The sequence below is a fragment of the Ascaphus truei genome, chromosome 16 (assembly GCF_040206685.1).
Source record: "Ascaphus truei isolate aAscTru1 chromosome 16, aAscTru1.hap1, whole genome shotgun sequence".
In the NCBI taxonomy this organism is placed as follows: Eukaryota; Metazoa; Chordata; class Amphibia; order Anura; family Ascaphidae; genus Ascaphus; species Ascaphus truei.
In genome coordinates, this window is record NC_134498.1 from 23,747,858 (window position 1) to 23,765,415 (window position 17,558).

Sequence of the window (17,558 nt, forward strand, 5' to 3'; positions counted from 1 at the left end):
TAGGTCATGGAATTTGTGCAGAACTGTGTTGTTTATTGTTTTATGTGTTTACACAACAAATCTCACTGCATCAAGACCAGGGGTGGGCAACTCCAGTCCTCAAAAGCCTGACAACAGGTTAGGTTTTAAGGATATCCCTGCTTCAGCACAGGTGGCTCAATATGTGGCCCAGTCAAAGACTGGGCCACTGATTGAGCCACCAGTGCTGAAGCTGGAACTAATTGAGCCACCTGTGCTGAAGCAGGGATATCCTGAACACCTGACCTGTTGGTGGCCCTTGAGGTCTGGAGTTGTCCACCCCTGATGAAGACCGAATGTATTAAACATGAGTTCCCAGTCTCCAGATGACCTATTTATTCAGAGAAGAAGAATTGATCAATGTTGACACACAGTTGCCAAATATTGGCAGACAAGAACAATACTTCTTTCTACTAACGGCTTGTCACGACTGATAAATTGTCTGCATTTGTAATACAATCCTGCATGTTACTAAGTAACCTAGCGTCTTTTCATTATACCCAGAGGCATCAGCCTCCCAAAAATGAAATGGGCACAGCCAAAAACAGACGGGCTATTGATTTTTGTTCATAGTATGTCAAGTTTTCTTTGCAGAAAGCTTAAAAAAAAAAAAATCATCAAACCTGTATCTCTCCGACATGTTAAAATTTCCGGATGGCTCAGATGAAAGGATAAATAATGAACTTTATGAAATTATGTAAGTCTAAACCTTCTATGTATAGCAGTGCGGTTTTAATGTATGTATATTCCAGGATGAGATGTCATTTTTCACACATCTCTAAAATTGCAATATTGCATGACACACCACCAGCTGGGCACTTCTTATTCACAATAGGTTCTTAAGGTACATATTATCCATATTATCCATTATTGTTATATATTCAAATTAAGTTATAAAGGAACACTAAGGTGTGGATAGGGGATATAACATTAATTTAGAAATGGCTTAATTTTTTTTATTTTTTTTTAGCAAAACTGAGCAAGACATTTTCTAATGGATCATTAATTTTCAACATCTATACTTTTATTACTGTGATCACTAAACTTTACAGCCTTCGAGCTGTTCAACAGAGCTTTTTTTTTTTTTTTTTTTTTTTACTCTACTGCTATACATGTAGTGGAAGATTAAAAAAGCTTTTCTTTCATATTTTATTCCCTGTTATTTAATCAGTGTTTTTTGCTTGAAGTGTTGGCATCTTTCTCTGCCCATGCAGGTTTTCTCAGATAGTGCCATTCCCAAAGGTTCGGACACAGCACACAAGTTCCGACACATTTTAAACAGTTCTTGTTTTTGGGAACATTGCTCTGTCAGGGGGCTGAGAGTTACAAGAATCCGGAACAACATTTCAGAAGTTATTTATTTTGGTTCTTATTCGTGAATGTTACAGCACATTTATAACCGAGGTCCAGATGTTCAGGATGTTGTAACATTCCGTGCACATCCCAACAGATTAGGATTGCCAGTAAAATAATCATGTACCCCCGCAGCAGAGCATAGCTTCACATATCCAATCATGCAAAATGCAATCCCCCCCCCCCCAAATACAATTTTATCTATTAATAATAACTTTATTTCATTATTTTATTTCATATAGCGCTTTTCTCCCAATGGGATTCAAAGCGCATCACAATTACAGTATAGCACTCAGTACGGAGCACATAGGAATGTTACAGACACAGTCCCTGCCCAGATGAGCTTACAATCTATGTTTTGGTGCCTGATTCCCAGGGAGATAAAGTGACGTGTCCAAAGTCCCAAGGAGCTGACACCATGTTGTTATGATCAGAGTCAGCGTCTTTACTCACTGAGCCACTCCTTCTTTGTAATACAATCGCCAAAAAGACCCAGGTGCACCCAGGTACATTCTGGATACATGCCTTAAACTTGCCTTAAACTAGCCCCAGTATTTCTGCATTGTTTAATGGCCCGTCAGATTAACAGTGGGGTCCCTGGCAGTCCCATTCAAACTGAATGGGACTGCCAGGGACCCCTGCTGTGTTAATCCTATGGGTCATTAGTCAATGCAGAAATGCCTTAAACTTGCCTTAAACTAGCCCAGCACATACCCAGCACATACCCAGAATGTAACCGGGCTAGTTTAAGGCAAGCTTTAAAATAGTCGTGGTCTCGTCTGTACATCTCTGTACTCAAATTCCCTCTAAACCTAACCATACAAAAATGGAGATATTACTGCTATGGGGAGGTACTCTCTGGCTATCCACATGGGCTAAAAAAGTGCAGAGGGGGGGAACACAAAAAGTTAACAAGGAAAACGTGCTGGGAGCTACTGGGAGTTGTATCTCGTCAAAGGAGGTTTGGGAAGGTTGTAAGTGAAGTCTACAACAAAGTTGTACATTAAATGCTGTAATTAAGCCTTTATAAGTATAGGAATACAGCTGAATCACACGACCTCAACAACTATCCTAAAATTACATTAGTTTTTCAAATACTTATTACATTTAACACATTCTTATCGGTCTAACCTATCTAAATCATTCAGGTACACTCAACATGAATAAATCCTTGGAAGAAGGATTTTTTTTGGGGGGGGGGGGAGTTAATTGCTAATGATAGTAATACTTCAAAGCCCTTTCCCGTATGAGTGAGCAGAGAAGTGATGACTCTCATTAGATGTTAAAGTACTTTGTTTAGACATTTCTTTGATACATAAAGCTTGGCCCCTTGCAGACGCACTTACCAGAATGCCCTCCTACAGTCTCTGTACGTTCTTCCTACCTACCAATTAGATTGTAAGCTCTTTGGAGCAGGGACTCCTCTTCCTAAATGTTAACTTTTCATGTCTGAAGCATTTATTCCCATGTTCTGTTCTTGTATTATTTGTTATTTATATGATTGTCACGTGTATTACTACTGTAAAGCGCTATGGATATTAATGGCGCAATATAAATAAAGATATACATACAACTGTGAAAGAACAGGTAAAAAAAACAGATAGTAACAGGTGTGAGGCCCTTAAAATATTTATTTGTGGAAGACATTATTTGCCAAGAGCATGATTGCTTAGTCTCTAAATATCTGTTCTACAAAAACAAGAATTAGCAAAGGATAGGTCTCAAATACCAACCTTAAGGAGCTCATAGTGCTGAATGCCATTCGTACCCACATCTGGATCAATGGCAGAAGGTACAGAGTATCGAGAATTGACAGCCGTATTCTCTGGAATTGAAATGTTGATGACCGTTGATGGAAACAGAGGAGAATTGTCATTGATATCCTCTATTAAGAAACGAATCTTAACCAGTCTAAAAACTTCATCTGGCAAAACAGCCACCTCCACTTCATAAAAGCACTTGTTTTCTGTAAAGATGCCCGAGCAAAGCTTTTCTCGGTCAATACGATTTGATGTAGTGAAGATCTCGCCAGTGTTCTCTTCAACTCGTACCAGTGGAACATCACCAGTCTTATATACCAGCTTAAACTGGAGAGGGGTTGAGAGAGAGATGTCAGGGTCTAGGGTAAGGTTAAGGTCCTTCAGCAAGTTTCCAATGAGTACATTTTCCGGCAGTTCCTCTCGTACTGTATAATTCTTCTCTTGAGCACCAGATTCATATACTATACAGGCTACTAAGACTGCCAAAAGGTATGTTGCAGATAGCAAGTCCATCTCCAGAATTGTTAATGAGTCTTCAATATCGTACCTGGAATAGCCAAAAAAAAGAGAGAAGAACAGATTACTGAAAGGTAATAAATGACACAATATTTAAAACAAATATTAGATAAGCCAGTGGAAAAAAACATACACACACATATCAGTATTTTACAGTTGTGTTGCAACACAATGCAAAATAACCCTTTGTAGCTTTCATCACTTTCTCTTTATAGTGTATATTTTGTTTTATCTTTGTTAAAGAGGCAGTCCCAACCGTTTTCGTTTAATACAGGATTGAAGCAGGGGATCTCAAGAGCTGAACCCCGTTAATTTCAGCTCTGGGGACACCCTGCTTCCAGAGATACAAACCTGCGAAGGGGGCGCCAGTATCTCCTGCAGTTCTTTGTAGTTTTCAGCCTCCTCGTCACATGAGCCAATAGGAAGCTGCCCCTAATGATGTCACAGCTTCCTATTGGCCCAGAGAGCCCGGCAGCTTTGAAATGCAGACATATAGTGAACCCCAGAGGGGCTACCGGCACCCCCTACGGAGCGGCACCCCCTACGGAGTAAAGTATCTCCGGAATCAGGGGGTCCCCGAAGCTGAAATTAATAAGGTTTATCTTCGGAGACCCCGTGCTTCAATTCTGTATTTTTACAAATTAATATTAAAAAGAAAAAACATCTGGGACTGCCTTTTTAAAAGAATATAAAAACACGTTGGAATAAAATAACTTATTTGTTGACCGCAACCAAAGTATGATATAATGACACTATGAAATGATCATGTTTTTGTTTTAATCTGAATTTAGTGGAAAATACATTTCTAATTAAGATAGCAGCTGACTTTTTTCTTATTATTGTAGGAATTAATGTAATGATATTACATGGGGTCCCTATAACAAGGAAAAATGCAGTGGAGTTTTTTGCCCCATAATTGCACCACTTTTGCTTTGATACACCCTTAATATTTCTAGTGAAATTTACTACATACTGTATATATATATATTTTTTTTGGTCCCTGTAAATTTAATCATTCATTTGCTCAGATACAATAAATGATAATGTTATACTCCGTCCCATTTTGTGGTTCTTGCATGTCATAAATATTATGCTATACTGTGAATTGTCACTATTAATATAACCGCATGATGTCAGCGATTTATCGTTACCATCAGGTTTCGATTTACCGTTTAGCTTTAGCACCAGTTTCACATGGAAGAAGATAGTGTATTGCAATAGGTGAGGGCCGTTACATGTGATATCTAAATAATGGAGACCAACATTGAAAAGAAAAATGAGTGCAAGAAATACAGCAACTCCTTCTCTAACCTCTATTGCTCAATCCCCTATTATATTGATTTCTTATTGGGCACATAAACTAATATCAATAGGCAAATTATACCAAGGCCCAGATTCCGGTTAAGTCAGGGCTCATAATATCTTATAATCAAAATCAATAACATACTTTATGTTCCGTTAGGGGGAGAGGGGTGCAGGGAGACAGGTGAAGTGAGGGGGAGTCAAGGGAGGTCAGGGGGAGGGGGGGCAGAGAGTGTGGGGCAGGAAGAGGGGGGGCAGGGAAAGGAGGGTGAGGTGGAGTGATAGGGAGTCAGGTGGGTCAGGGACAGGGGCTGCAAGGGGAGGGGGAGCCAGGGAGAGTGGAGGCAGGGAGAGGGGGGCAGGGAGAGATGGGGAGTCAGGAAGAGGGGGGAGAGGGAGTCAGGGGGGCAAGGAGAGAGGGGGAGTGAGGGAGACTCATTTTACTGGAGTCCCCACGTGCTACAGTATATATCCCCTCAAACTCCCCTTTATAAAACCTGGAGAGACACCTGTGATAATGCATGCTCATTTCTGTCAATGACATATACTTTGCACATCAAAATTTACATATTTTCCTCTCTTGTTCGCTCCCTCCAGGCTCTGAAATTTTGGTTGTGCCAAAGTGAAGGGAGACAACCTCCTCCCAAATTTTGGGGTCTGGAGGGAACCAACGCCACCTTTAGCCATCACCTAACTAGCGCATCATTAAATCTCTGTGTTAAGTATAACAGAGAGACATGAATATGATACAGCAGAGACAGCCATTTGCAGATTAACAACCTGCCCTTCATTCACTCACCCACCGCCCAACCTTTCACCCCCCTCTGTAATTCCACCCTAAACTCCAGATCTGAAGTTCGGGAAGAAATACTGAGTATAGATGTTGGTAAAGATATAGATAATTCACATGAAAAATGCCCACACATTATTTGGGCTCCTCCATGTCTAAGTAAGTCACAAGGATCAAACTCCCTGTTAACAACCCCTAACATCCTCACCCCCAAACCTTAATGGGATCAGCTGTGCAGTTGGCCCATATTCTACCCTGATGTACAGTATACTCTATCCAATAATGAGCTGCGGCTTTATCTTTTATTACAACGGTGCCACTTATTCCCTCTAGAGTGTAAGCTCCAGGATCAAGACCCTCATTACCCTTTGTATCTGTTTGCACTTGTTTCTCCTTATTTGTCCTGTAATTATGTTTATGTAATATACATAACTCTGTACCACGCGGTGGAATATGTTGGCGTTTTACCAATAAACAACAATAATAATAAACAGTCTCCAGAGATGCACCGTTTTGTCCTAAACCAGGAGTGGGCCAACTCCAGTCATCAAGGGCCACCACAGGTTTAAAGGCCACCCCTGCTTCAGCACAGGTGGCTCAGTCTTCGACTGACCCACCCGTGCTGATGTAGGGATATCCTTAAAACCGTACCTGTTGGTGGCCCTTGAGGACTGGAGTTGACCCCTGTCCTACACTAACTTCAGAAAAATCCATTTGCAGCGTAAATATACTGGCTAACTCCAAATTCAATATTCAGACTTGAGATTGAGTTGCTTTATCAAGCACATACTTTTGTCTGGATGCTGTCTGACGGCAGGATTTTATTTCATGCCCCGAGACTGACTGGCACTTATTGTTTAAAGTTGTATCCGGCAGCACTTTAACTGATTTAATAAGAATGGAACTTGATTCTGGTTAACACTGTAACCATTCAAAAACAAGAAAAACAGATGTGCATGTCAAGTATATTTCTTCAAATACCCAAAGAAGTACAATCACCCACTGGGCATTTTGTCATATCTGTTGCTGGATAGAAGAGAAAAACCTTTTGATATTCAAATCGTCTACAATGATTCAATAAATATAGACACACAAATTCCAGCCTTCCTGTCTGCAACCTGTGATAAAAAAAAAATCAGCAACATATTCCACCCTTCATGCATAACTGTCATTAATAACAAGCCCAGAGTGGGTACGTGACATGATCTTACATACAAAGCCCATCTCCTACTTGCAGAATAAAACAGAAATATACTGTAAAAGGGAGTGGTGACATATGAAAAGATAAGTCAATCAGAAACATGAGTGACAACCATGTGGTTCTGTTTAGAATAACAATAGTCAGTGCTGCAGCAATGTAGACTAAATGAAACGATGTTGTGCAAGGCTTGAAATATAGATGCACTTTTGATGCTTAAGGCACCAGTGGATACAATACATTTTTCTAAGTTCATTTTGAACTAGACTCTCACACTTCACATCACTGTTTTTCAACACAGGTCCCTAGAAACCCCTGGGTTCCATTTGCATCCTTAAAGGATTCCCTGCAATTTTCAGGTAATTTGAAAAGCATACCAAATACAGAAGAATTACAATATATCTGATCTCAGACGCACTATTAGAGATGGATGGGGTTCCTTACAATGCATCTGATCTCAGACGCGCTATTAGAGAGGGTTGGAGTTCCTTACAATGCATATGATCTCAGACGCGCTATTAGAGAGGGTTGCGGTTCCTTAAAATGCATCTGATCTCAGACGCACTATTAGAGATGGATGGGGTTCCTTACCATGCATCTCATCTCAGACGCGCTATTAGAGAGGGTTGGAGTTCCTTACAATGCATCTGATCTCAGACGCGCTATTAGAGAGGGTTGCGGTTCCTTACAATGCATCTGATCTCAGACGCTGTTAAAGAGGGTTGGGGTTACTTACCATGCATCTGATCTCAGACGCGCTATTAGAGAGGGTTGGGGTTCCGCCAAATTTCACAATATAATTATAGGGTTACTTAACCAAAAAAAAGTTGAAACTACTGTCGTAATCAACGTATCACTTTGCTTTAGCTACCAATTACATAAACAATGCAAAGAAAATAATGATAGGTATTTGGTTCTGTGATGTGTGCATGTAGTGCATCCCCTACTTTTAATATTTTCCTTATATCATTCACACCTCTTCTCATCTCCAAGCTTCTTGTCTTCTCCTACGAATTTCAAATTCATAGCACAATACTGTTATTATTCTCCATGCAGGAGTCCCCTGATGTAGCACCTTGTGAGCATGACACGTGTTGGGTGGTGACTATTTTGTTCCTGTACATACTAGTGGTTGTAATATGAATAAAGAAGATTTAATTCATGATTTTGTACAAAGAGCGAGTCTACAGTATGTGCATTATTCTGGCTGTGCAGTGGAACATTCATAATTTCTCTCCAGTGCATTGCAATGGAGATGCATGTTGTATTAGCTTATGGTTAGCACTGAAGGGGTTATCATTGTAAGACTTTTCATGATTAGCCATAGCCATGCAAATAATTGCATCCTAATTCAGGGGTTCTCAACTGCAGTCACCAAGACCCCCCCACAGGTCAGGTATTAGGGATATTCCAGCTTCAGCACATGTTGCTCAATCAGTGGGTCAATCGAAAGCCAAAGACTGAGCCATTGATTGAGCCACTTGTGGTGAAGCTGGGATATCCCTAAAACCTGACCTGTTTGGGCGTCTCGAGGACTGGAGTTGAGAACCTCTGACTTAGGATCATTATTTGCATGGCTATGGCTAATTTTGAAAAGTGTTACAATGATAACCCCTTCAATGTTAACCATATGTTTAAATAAATAAATACATCTCTGTTGCAATGCATTGGAGAGAAATGATGACATTTCCAGGACTGGCGTTGAGAACCCCTAATTGATATTTTAAACAAATCCCACCAAGTCGTTTTTTATAGTATTCACATTACTCAGGCAAACGTAGTTATTATACAAATATTGCAGATGTTATTGATCCGTTCATGTAGAATCAGGCACGAAAAAAGCAGATAAATGCTCGCAAGCTTTACAGTGATAACGCACACACTACCATTTTTCAGCGACATTTGCGTTAACGCGTGATCAATATCACGTTCGCATTAACACAACCTGAGCATTAACGGGTGCACTACAAACTGCTACATCTGTATGTGCTGAAACCTAAAACTCATATCTGCCTGTGCTATGCTTGCCATCTGTAATTACTATCAGTTTTTCAATCATATTCCCTTAAGGCACAAATTGCACAAAAAAAATCTTGGCTTAACAAATATAACTGAAACATGGGGAAGTTAGAAGCTTGTCTGAAAGGTTCAGAGACCCAGAAGTATCATTAAATGATTTTATGCCTGACTAAAGTGAGAATTGAACATTACAAAAAGGATAACAAAAACACAGATACAATTCATGTTTACAGCATTGAATTGGAAAGACCACTTATAGTTAAATAGTGGAATTTGCCCAAAATTGTTCCCCTCATTCCATTCTTCTTATTTGTTGCTAAGCAGCATAGGTTCAGACCTTTCCATAATGCTGCTCCTTGCAGCAGTGACAATGACACAGCCAGTGTGTCTGACAAGGTACGTGCGACAAATCACATTGGTCACCAATATTACCGTAAAGTTGGAAACATGCATATTTTGTTCAATTGAAACCATTTGAATTATCACAACACAATCCTCTGACCCTAGCCGTGGTTCGATGTTGACAGAACAATACATCAATAATGTGCGCTGCAGTTTAAAACTGCTCTGTTCATGGAATGTATTGTTACTATTAGAAACTATTTAAATAGAGATTTACAGTGTTGATTAGCCACCACCCTACGGCTCTCCTCTAACCGCACTTGGGTCTACGGTTCTTTGACATGGTACATTCAGTGTAAAGAGTCTCAGATATTCTTCCAGTAGGATGACTTAAAAAAGTGTCCTTCACCTAATTAGCGTTGTTCCCAATATGTGTCAAACACAAGCCTCAGAATAGTAATCAGGCCAAGACACGGACAACCTGCTGTCTTTCAGCACCATATTGTGAGAGAATTTGGCCCTTATTCTGTAAGGTGTAATAGCGCCCGATCTGCAGTATGGCAGTTTACTGAATAAGGGCCTTTTTACTCCAACTGGAGCAGATCAGTGGCTAAGTGGCAATGGGCCACCAAATAAGCCACTTATCCAAAAGTTTAATGCAACCCATAAGGCAATGGATACCTTAAGAAGGCATTGCCTTCCAAGTTCTCTTCTATTGTATGGGTTAGCCTCTAGGACAGTGGTGCTCAACTCCAGTCCTCAATGATACCCCAGCTTCAGCACAGGTGGCTCAATCAGTGGCTCAGTCGAAGACCAGGGATATCCTTAAAGCCTGACCTCTTAGGTGTCTAGAAGACTGGAGTTGGGCGTCCCGGCTCTAGGATACTATTATTGTGAATTAAATTGCAGGCCTCTGTGCTAGCAAAGGGGTTAAGATAGCAGACTATAAAAACTTGCTCTGTGACCACTGTTTTACTTTCAAATATGCATAGAAATGGGGATACGCGTCGCTGTTTAGCTTTTCCACATATTTGTTTCATGCTCCATCCTTTTACTTCATGTGCAGAACATGTGCAGTGAACCCAAATGGATCTTTAATGACTTGTCTTTCTTACAGTTAGGAGGAATAATTGAGCCTCGTTCAACATTTTATAAATAGCCTTTTTAATATAAGGACATGCAAAAATCAAAAGTAACAAAAGCTTCAATGATCACTTTGCGGTCACACAGATTTTGTCTTTGTGAGACTGAGAAAAAAAAAATTATATTGGCTTTCTCCTTTATTGTGTACATGTTAGAACATTTCCATAACATACAATAGAGACTTACCTAGTGCTATGTTTTTTTCCAAAAACCTGAATTGATATATTTTTTTTTTTAGGTATGATTAGAAGGTTGGAATTCATATGGGAGAAGGAGCGGCTCAGTGAGTAAAGACACTGACTGGCTTCAATTCCCAGTGTCGGCTCCTTGTGACCTTGGGCAAGTCACTTTATCTATATGTGCCTCGGGCACCAAAAACATAGATTGTAAGCTCCACGAGGCAGGGACCTGTGCCTGCAAAACGTCCCTGTAAAGTGCTACATAAAACCAGCAGCGCTATGCAAGAACATATTATTATTATATCCCTAATAAAGGCAAAAATTATCCTTTTACATATGGAGAAGAGCTCTATAACAAATAGAACTTCTCTATCCTTTTCTCTCAGCGTTTGTATTACTAAACGTAACTATGAAGTTTTGAAGTGAGCCATTTTCATTGCCCAACCTTTAGTATTGGCTATTGAAACTCTTACTACAGGCAGGCTGGCTTTTGCATCACCTAACTCCAGTTTGTAAGTGAATGGATTGCTTCATGTAATTGGATCATTGATGTTTCATTACAATCACAACTCTATCTATTATGTTATCTGTTAACTGATGCCTGTTTGAGGAAGGAATCCACTAATGTGGACACGCATGCACGACAGTGTTGAGATTAGTGTACACTGTAGTGTGCATCAATTCGCTTATCTCGTATTTATAGCACAGTTCTGTCGTTAAGATTAAGGTCATTGTTACTCTCCATGGAAGCCATGTGTTATAAAGGGGACACATCTGTCTGGCAAATACAGCCATGTCTTGGTGGCTTAATAAACAATTCTGGTTTGGAGAGATAAAGAGAACAATTTCTCTATCAGCAAGGTTTGTCACAGCGTATACAGTACCTTTTGATCATCTGTATGCACCTACTGGCAATTGGCAAGTGCATTTTGTCAAACTGAGCAAGGCAAATGGTCCCTGCCTCTGAGAAAATCAAAGACTCTGATTTGAAAATCATAATTGCTGCTGTTATTCCAAGTAGGAGCTGAGGAGATAGAATAATACATGTATGACTTGAGTATGTATGTGCAGCAACAGCACATTGGGCTAAATGATATCCCTTGCTGGTTTGCAATTTTGTGGGACTCTGAGTCATCTAGCACATGTTATCAGCTAGAACGTGACTTCTAAAGAACTGTCCCCCTTCTGTGTCTCTGTATGAAGTTTTTCCTTTGCAAAAATTAGAATATACTTGGATAAACGCACAAAAATTGGAGTGGATCAATATGAACAAATAATACAGCTAAAGTTCCCAGAAAAATACCTGTTAAATATAGATTTGTAACAAATACTACTGCCGTTGAAATAAAGGACTTATGCTTAAACTATTAAAAAATAAAAAATAAATTCATAATGTTACTTTTTTTCAAATTTTCAAGGCAATTTGTGACTTCTATCAAAAGGTACTTCGCTCCATGGGGATTACGAGGTCCTTTAATTTCTGCATTGTAACATCTGTTTGTTAGCCTTAATGAAATTAATTATATTATGTCATCAACCTAACACAGTCTATAACCCACCTGCCTCTGACTACATGGGACATGTAGTTCGAAGTCCCCTGTAATGTTCCTACAGAATGTAATTGGCTTTCCTGTTTCGGTTGTAACCTTCCCAAGGTTGTCAGAATATATAGAAGTACACACTCACCCTTTGTGCTATTTTACGCTCCCTTTGTATTTCGTCTCAGGAGAACGGATTCATTTTGTGCCATGTTCTGCTACCGTTACAATCTTTGTCACACGACAGAAAGCAAGAAAAATTCCGGGATAACATCTCTGCCACCTAGATAGTAATTGGAACTGAAAATGGCACGTAAGTAATCCATTCTCATAACGCAGAGTGTAAAAAGAACAGGAGGGCCTATAAATGAGCCCATTCTTCTGCTGATTTGAGAGCGTCCTCATTCTTTCTTCATGCTTTAGGTCTTAAGGTCCCCGTTCTTGGAGGACAATGTAGCATTAGAGGTAAGGCTTACAAATTGCTATGTCTTTACTAGCAATGACAATTGTCGGCTTACGTACTGCATGGATAAAATGCCTTTTCTTAATGTTTATGCTATCACTGACTCATAAAGAGCACATTTTTAAATAAAACAGACAGACATTTAGCACTTTTTCATTGTTTTCACACTATCAAATGATGTTAATTATGCTATTCGAAAGATATGGAGATGTTGTGTTTGAATGAATCTTCACACCTTTGAAAATCCCGACTCAATCCAAAAACGCAGCCTACAAAATGATGTGACTGTTATATCCCACTCTATCCAATGAACTCCCTTCACAAGAGAGATGGGCACACCAGATTTTACAACAACAACAACAACAACAACAACTTCATTTTCAACTTCAAAATTCAACTCAACGATTAGAAATATATATATATATACATCTATCTATATATATCTATCTATATATTTCTCAAACCGTTGTATGCGAGTCTGTTTGTCCTGTCCCTAGGGGCAATCACATTGGACCTTTGGCCCGTCACTCCGCCTCAGGCCAATGAGATGGCTCCCTTGGCCCGCCCGCCCCCGCACACCTCTCATTGGCCGGTCACTCACACACACACACACACCCTCTGGCCCTCCTCAACGGCTGCCCGGCCTTGACCACTCACCCTCTCACCCCTCAACGGCTGGCCGACCTTGCCCGCCCACCCTCACCCATCCACCCTCGCCCATCCACCCTCTCACCCCTCCGCCCTTCCCGGCACTGGCCCGCAAATACGGAACCACCCCCTATCACCACTCTGTGGGACCTCACAAAGATCACCCTCTCTCCCGGGGCTCACCCTCTCCCCCGGTGCTCACCCTCTGCCCTGGTGCTCACCCTCTCCCACTTCCCCCCTCCCCCCAAGAGCACGCTCTCTCCGCTCTCACCTAACACAGGCCTAGAGGCCGCGCCCCCAGCTCACCATCCCCGAGAGCGCTCCTCCGGCTCTCTCAGTCGGGAGCTGTACTGGCCGGCTGCCCACACCACCTCCTCATCTGTGCGTCTCAGCTCCGCCTCGCCGGGGGGAAAGGAGACCGCCGAGGAACCCGAGGAGGAGGAGGGCGGCCGGTACCCGGAGGAAGAGGAGGAGCGCGGCCCGGTGCGAGGTAAGTAAATGCAGGAGAAGGGATCTTTCACGCAACATCCGGCCCTGCCTTTCACCCCCCCTGGCCCAGCCTTTCACCCCCGGCCATGCCCTTCACCCCCCCCCCCCGGCCCTTCACCCCCCCCCGGCCCTGCCCTTCCCCCCCCCTTCGGCCCTGCCCTTCACCCACCCCTTCGGCCCTGCCCTTCACCCCACCCTTCGGCCCTGCCCTTCACCCCCACCCTCCCTGCCCTTCACCCCACCCTCCCTGCCCTCCACCCCCTCCCTGCCCTCTGCCCCTTCTCTGCCCCCCCCTGCCCTTCACCACTTCCCTGCCCCCTCTCCCTGTCCTTCGCCCCTTCCCTGCCCTTCGCCCCCTCCCTGCCCTCCACCCCCTCCCTGCCCTCTGCCCCTTCCCTGCCCCCCCTGCCCTTCACCACTTCCCTGCCCCCTGTCCCTGCCCTTCGCCCCTTCCCTGCCCTTCGCCCCCTCCCTGCCCTTTGCCCCCTTCCTGCCCTTCGCCCCCTCCCTGCTCGTCGCCCCCTCGCCCCCTCCCTGCCCTTCGCCCCTTCGCCCCCTCCCTGCCCTTTGCCCCCTCCCTGCCCTTCGCCCCCTCCCTGCCCTTCGCCCCCTCACCCCCTCCCTGCCCTTCGCTCCCTCCCTGCCCTTCGCCCCCTCCCTGCCCTTTGCCCCCTCGCCCCCTCCCTGCCCATCGCCCCCTCCCTGCCCTTCGCCCCCTCCCTGCCCTTCGCCCCCTCCCTGCCCTTCGCCCCTTCGCCCCCTCCCTGCCCTTCGCCCCCTCCCTGCCCTTCGCCCCTTTGCCCCCTCCCTGCCCTTCGCCCCTTTGCCCCCTCCCTGCCCTTCGCCCCTTTGCCCCCTCCCTGCCCTTCTCCCCTTTGCCCCCTCCCTGCCCTTCGCCCTTTTGCCCCCTCCCTGCCCTTCGCCCCTTTGCCCCCTCCCTGCCCTTCGCCCCTTTTCCCCCTCCCTGCCCTTCGCCCCTTTGCCACCTCCCTGCCCTTCGCCCCTTCGCCCCCTCCCTGCCTTCCGCCCCTACGCCCCCTCCCTGCCCTTCGCCCCTCCCTGCCCTTTGCCCCTCCCTGCCCTTCGCCCCCTCCCTGCCCTTCGCCCCCTCCCTGCCCTTCGCCCCCTCGCCCCCTCCCTGCCCTTCGCCCCCTCCCTGCCCTTCACCCCCTCCCTGCCCTTTGCCCCTTCGCCCCCTCCCTGCCCTTCGCCCCCTCCCTGCCCTTCGCCCCCTCCCTGCCCTTCGCCCCCTCCCTGCCCTTTGCCCCCTCGCCCCCTCCCTGCCCCTCTCCCCCTCCCTGCCCTTCGCCCCCTCGCCCCCTCCCTGCCCTTCGCCCCCTCGCCCCCTCCCTGCCCTTTGCCCCCTCCCTGCCATTCGCCCCCTCCCTGCCATTCGCTCCTTTGCCCCCTCCCTCCCTTTCGCCCCTTTGCCCCCTCCCTGCCCTTCGCCCCTTTGCCCCCTACCTGCCCTTTGCTCCTTTGCCACCTCCCTGCCCTTCGCCCCCTCGCCCCCTCCCTGCCCTTCGCCCCCTCCCTGCCCTTCGCCCCCTCCCTGCCCTTCGCCCCTTCGCCTGCCTTTCGCCCCTTTGCCCCCCCCTGCCCTTCGCCCCCTCCCTGCCCTTTGCCCCTTCACCCCCTCCCTGCCCTTCGCCCCCTCCCTGCCCTTTGCCCCTTCGCCCCCTCCCTGCCCTTCGCCCCCTCTCCCCCCTCCTTGCCCTTCGCCCCCTCTCCCCCCTCCCTACCCTTCGCCCCCCCTCCCTGCCCTTCGCCCCCTCTCCCCCCTCCCTGCCCTTCGCCCCCTCGCCCCCCTCCCTGCCCTTTGCCCCTTCGCCCCCTCCCCCCTCCCTGACCCCCCCCCCCCGCCCCTCCACGCCCCTCGCCCCAGCAATCACGGTCAACGCCGGGTATATCAGCTAGTGTATATATATATATATTGTCCTGGAACAGGATTGTGTTTTTTCTCTGTCTTCATGCTGCCAGCAATCCTCAGCCTAGCTGTTGCAACAATGTTGCGACCCTTTATGGGTTTTTTGGCTTCAGCCAGTTGCCTTGGCAACCCCCCTGCCTTTTTACCAGGATGGACTGCTCCCCCTCCTCTTGCCAGGATTTGGCCAGCCGTGGCATAGATATTGGCAGCTGCAGTTTCTGCAGAGACTGAGCACCCGTCTTATTTGTGTCTGTTTAGGTGTACATTTCTTCATTACTCTCTTCCACCCCGTCACATTCCTGTTCCCAATATACTCCCACTTCATTTTACCGTACAGTACTTTCATATCTTTGCTTACTCCCAATTTGCTCTTATGTTTCCATTGCCTATTGCGTGCAGTTGTATAGTTTGAAATGTTTGCATTATTTTTGCATATTGAGCATACAGTATACCAGTGCATTGCATGTTCCACTGTGATAGTGTTTCACGGTGTAAAATCTGCAAACGGATTTGGCCGGTTTTAATCCGCGCTGATTCATCAAAAACCACCATTGGATACAACCCGTGGACGGATTTGTAGAATCCAAACCACGGATTCTGCAACCCGTTGGCCGACTCGTAAGAATCCACCAACGGAATGCTGAATCCGCAGATTGGATTCTACAAATCCGTCCACGGGTTGTGTTCTCTTGGTAATAACAATTCAATATAAAAAATTGTGATTTTTTTTTTTTTTTTTCTGCTGAAATCCGTGGACTAAAGGAACCGGCTGATCCGCTGCGGATTCAAATTCGCCCCCAAAATTCGCCCATCTCTAGCAAAGACAGAGCAAATGAAATCTCCAGAGTTTAATTACACAACCACATACACTGCGCAATAGCGTAGTGCTTGAACATTACAGAGTGAAACACTGCAAAGGATTCTGGGATTTCAAGTTGCAGTACCTTCAGAAAGGTTTTGGAGTCAGGGTCATTATAGCCTATTTTTTCTTCTTTACAAATTGTGCTATTAAGGTGTTTCCCAAAATCTAGTGAATCTGAAATAAGGCTCCCTGATTTTAATACAAATACATTTTGGGATCATCTATATGCTCACGCCAATAAACATGTGTAGGTAGTAATTCACGCAGTGACGTTGAAATAGCTAAATATTTACAGCACAGCTATAAACACCGGAGACTTTATTTCACTATTGATAAATGAGATAGAGGATTGTTTAAACACTGCAATGTAAGCATGCAAGTAAGCAAATCTAGGCTATAAAATGTGTTCCAGTCTCCAAGCTAGTTTTCAATGACCGGCATTAAGGGGATATGCGTGTTTCATTTATCGACAACGTCTGATGTATCCCTAAAAACAGCTGTAGGTCCCACTACTTTGAAGACAGGAAGACCCCCAAAACTCATGATTTATTATCATATTAATTACCTAAGTGGTTGCATTTGAGAGGTCTGAGTGGCATTGACACATTGCTTGATTTTTTTTAGAACAGATGTAACTGCTTGCTGCTGTTTTTCGGTCTGATCTATCAATGCAACTGAAATGTGATAGCTTTATAAAGACAGCAATTCTTTCTCCTGTATAATTAGAGTAACAGGGAAAAGATAAAGCCAATGAAATAGGTATTCTAGAAAACAATAGCCATATATTTTAAAGACATACAATCTGTGTTTGGTTTGAAATGGGAAGCCCACAAAATACCTTCACTTATCAATTGCTTCTCATGAATTCGGCCACTAAAGGTTACCAAGGAGACAGCGATCTATAAGTCTCATTACGACCCCATCAGGTAAAGTGATTTTGTGTTCACCAAATGGCTCACAGTAACTTCTCGCTGTCACCTGCATATCTTTATTCCCTATAGGATAATTTTG

General features: G+C 44.4%; 1 protein-coding gene across 3 annotated transcripts in view; it reads right to left on the minus strand.

Moving 5' to 3' along the window:
• LOC142467315 (protocadherin-11 X-linked-like) overlaps positions 1–17,558 on the minus strand; it is a 1,193,920-nt gene that overhangs the window by 1,090,149 nt on the left and 86,213 nt on the right. For all 3 annotated transcript variants that reach the window (XM_075572837.1, XM_075572839.1, XM_075572838.1), the window contains exon 2: positions 3,105–3,678. In XM_075572837.1, the coding sequence (XP_075428952.1) occupies positions 3,105–3,644 (540 nt within the window). In that variant the 5' untranslated portion in view covers positions 3,645–3,678. The remainder of the gene's footprint in view (positions 1–3,104; positions 3,679–17,558) is intronic.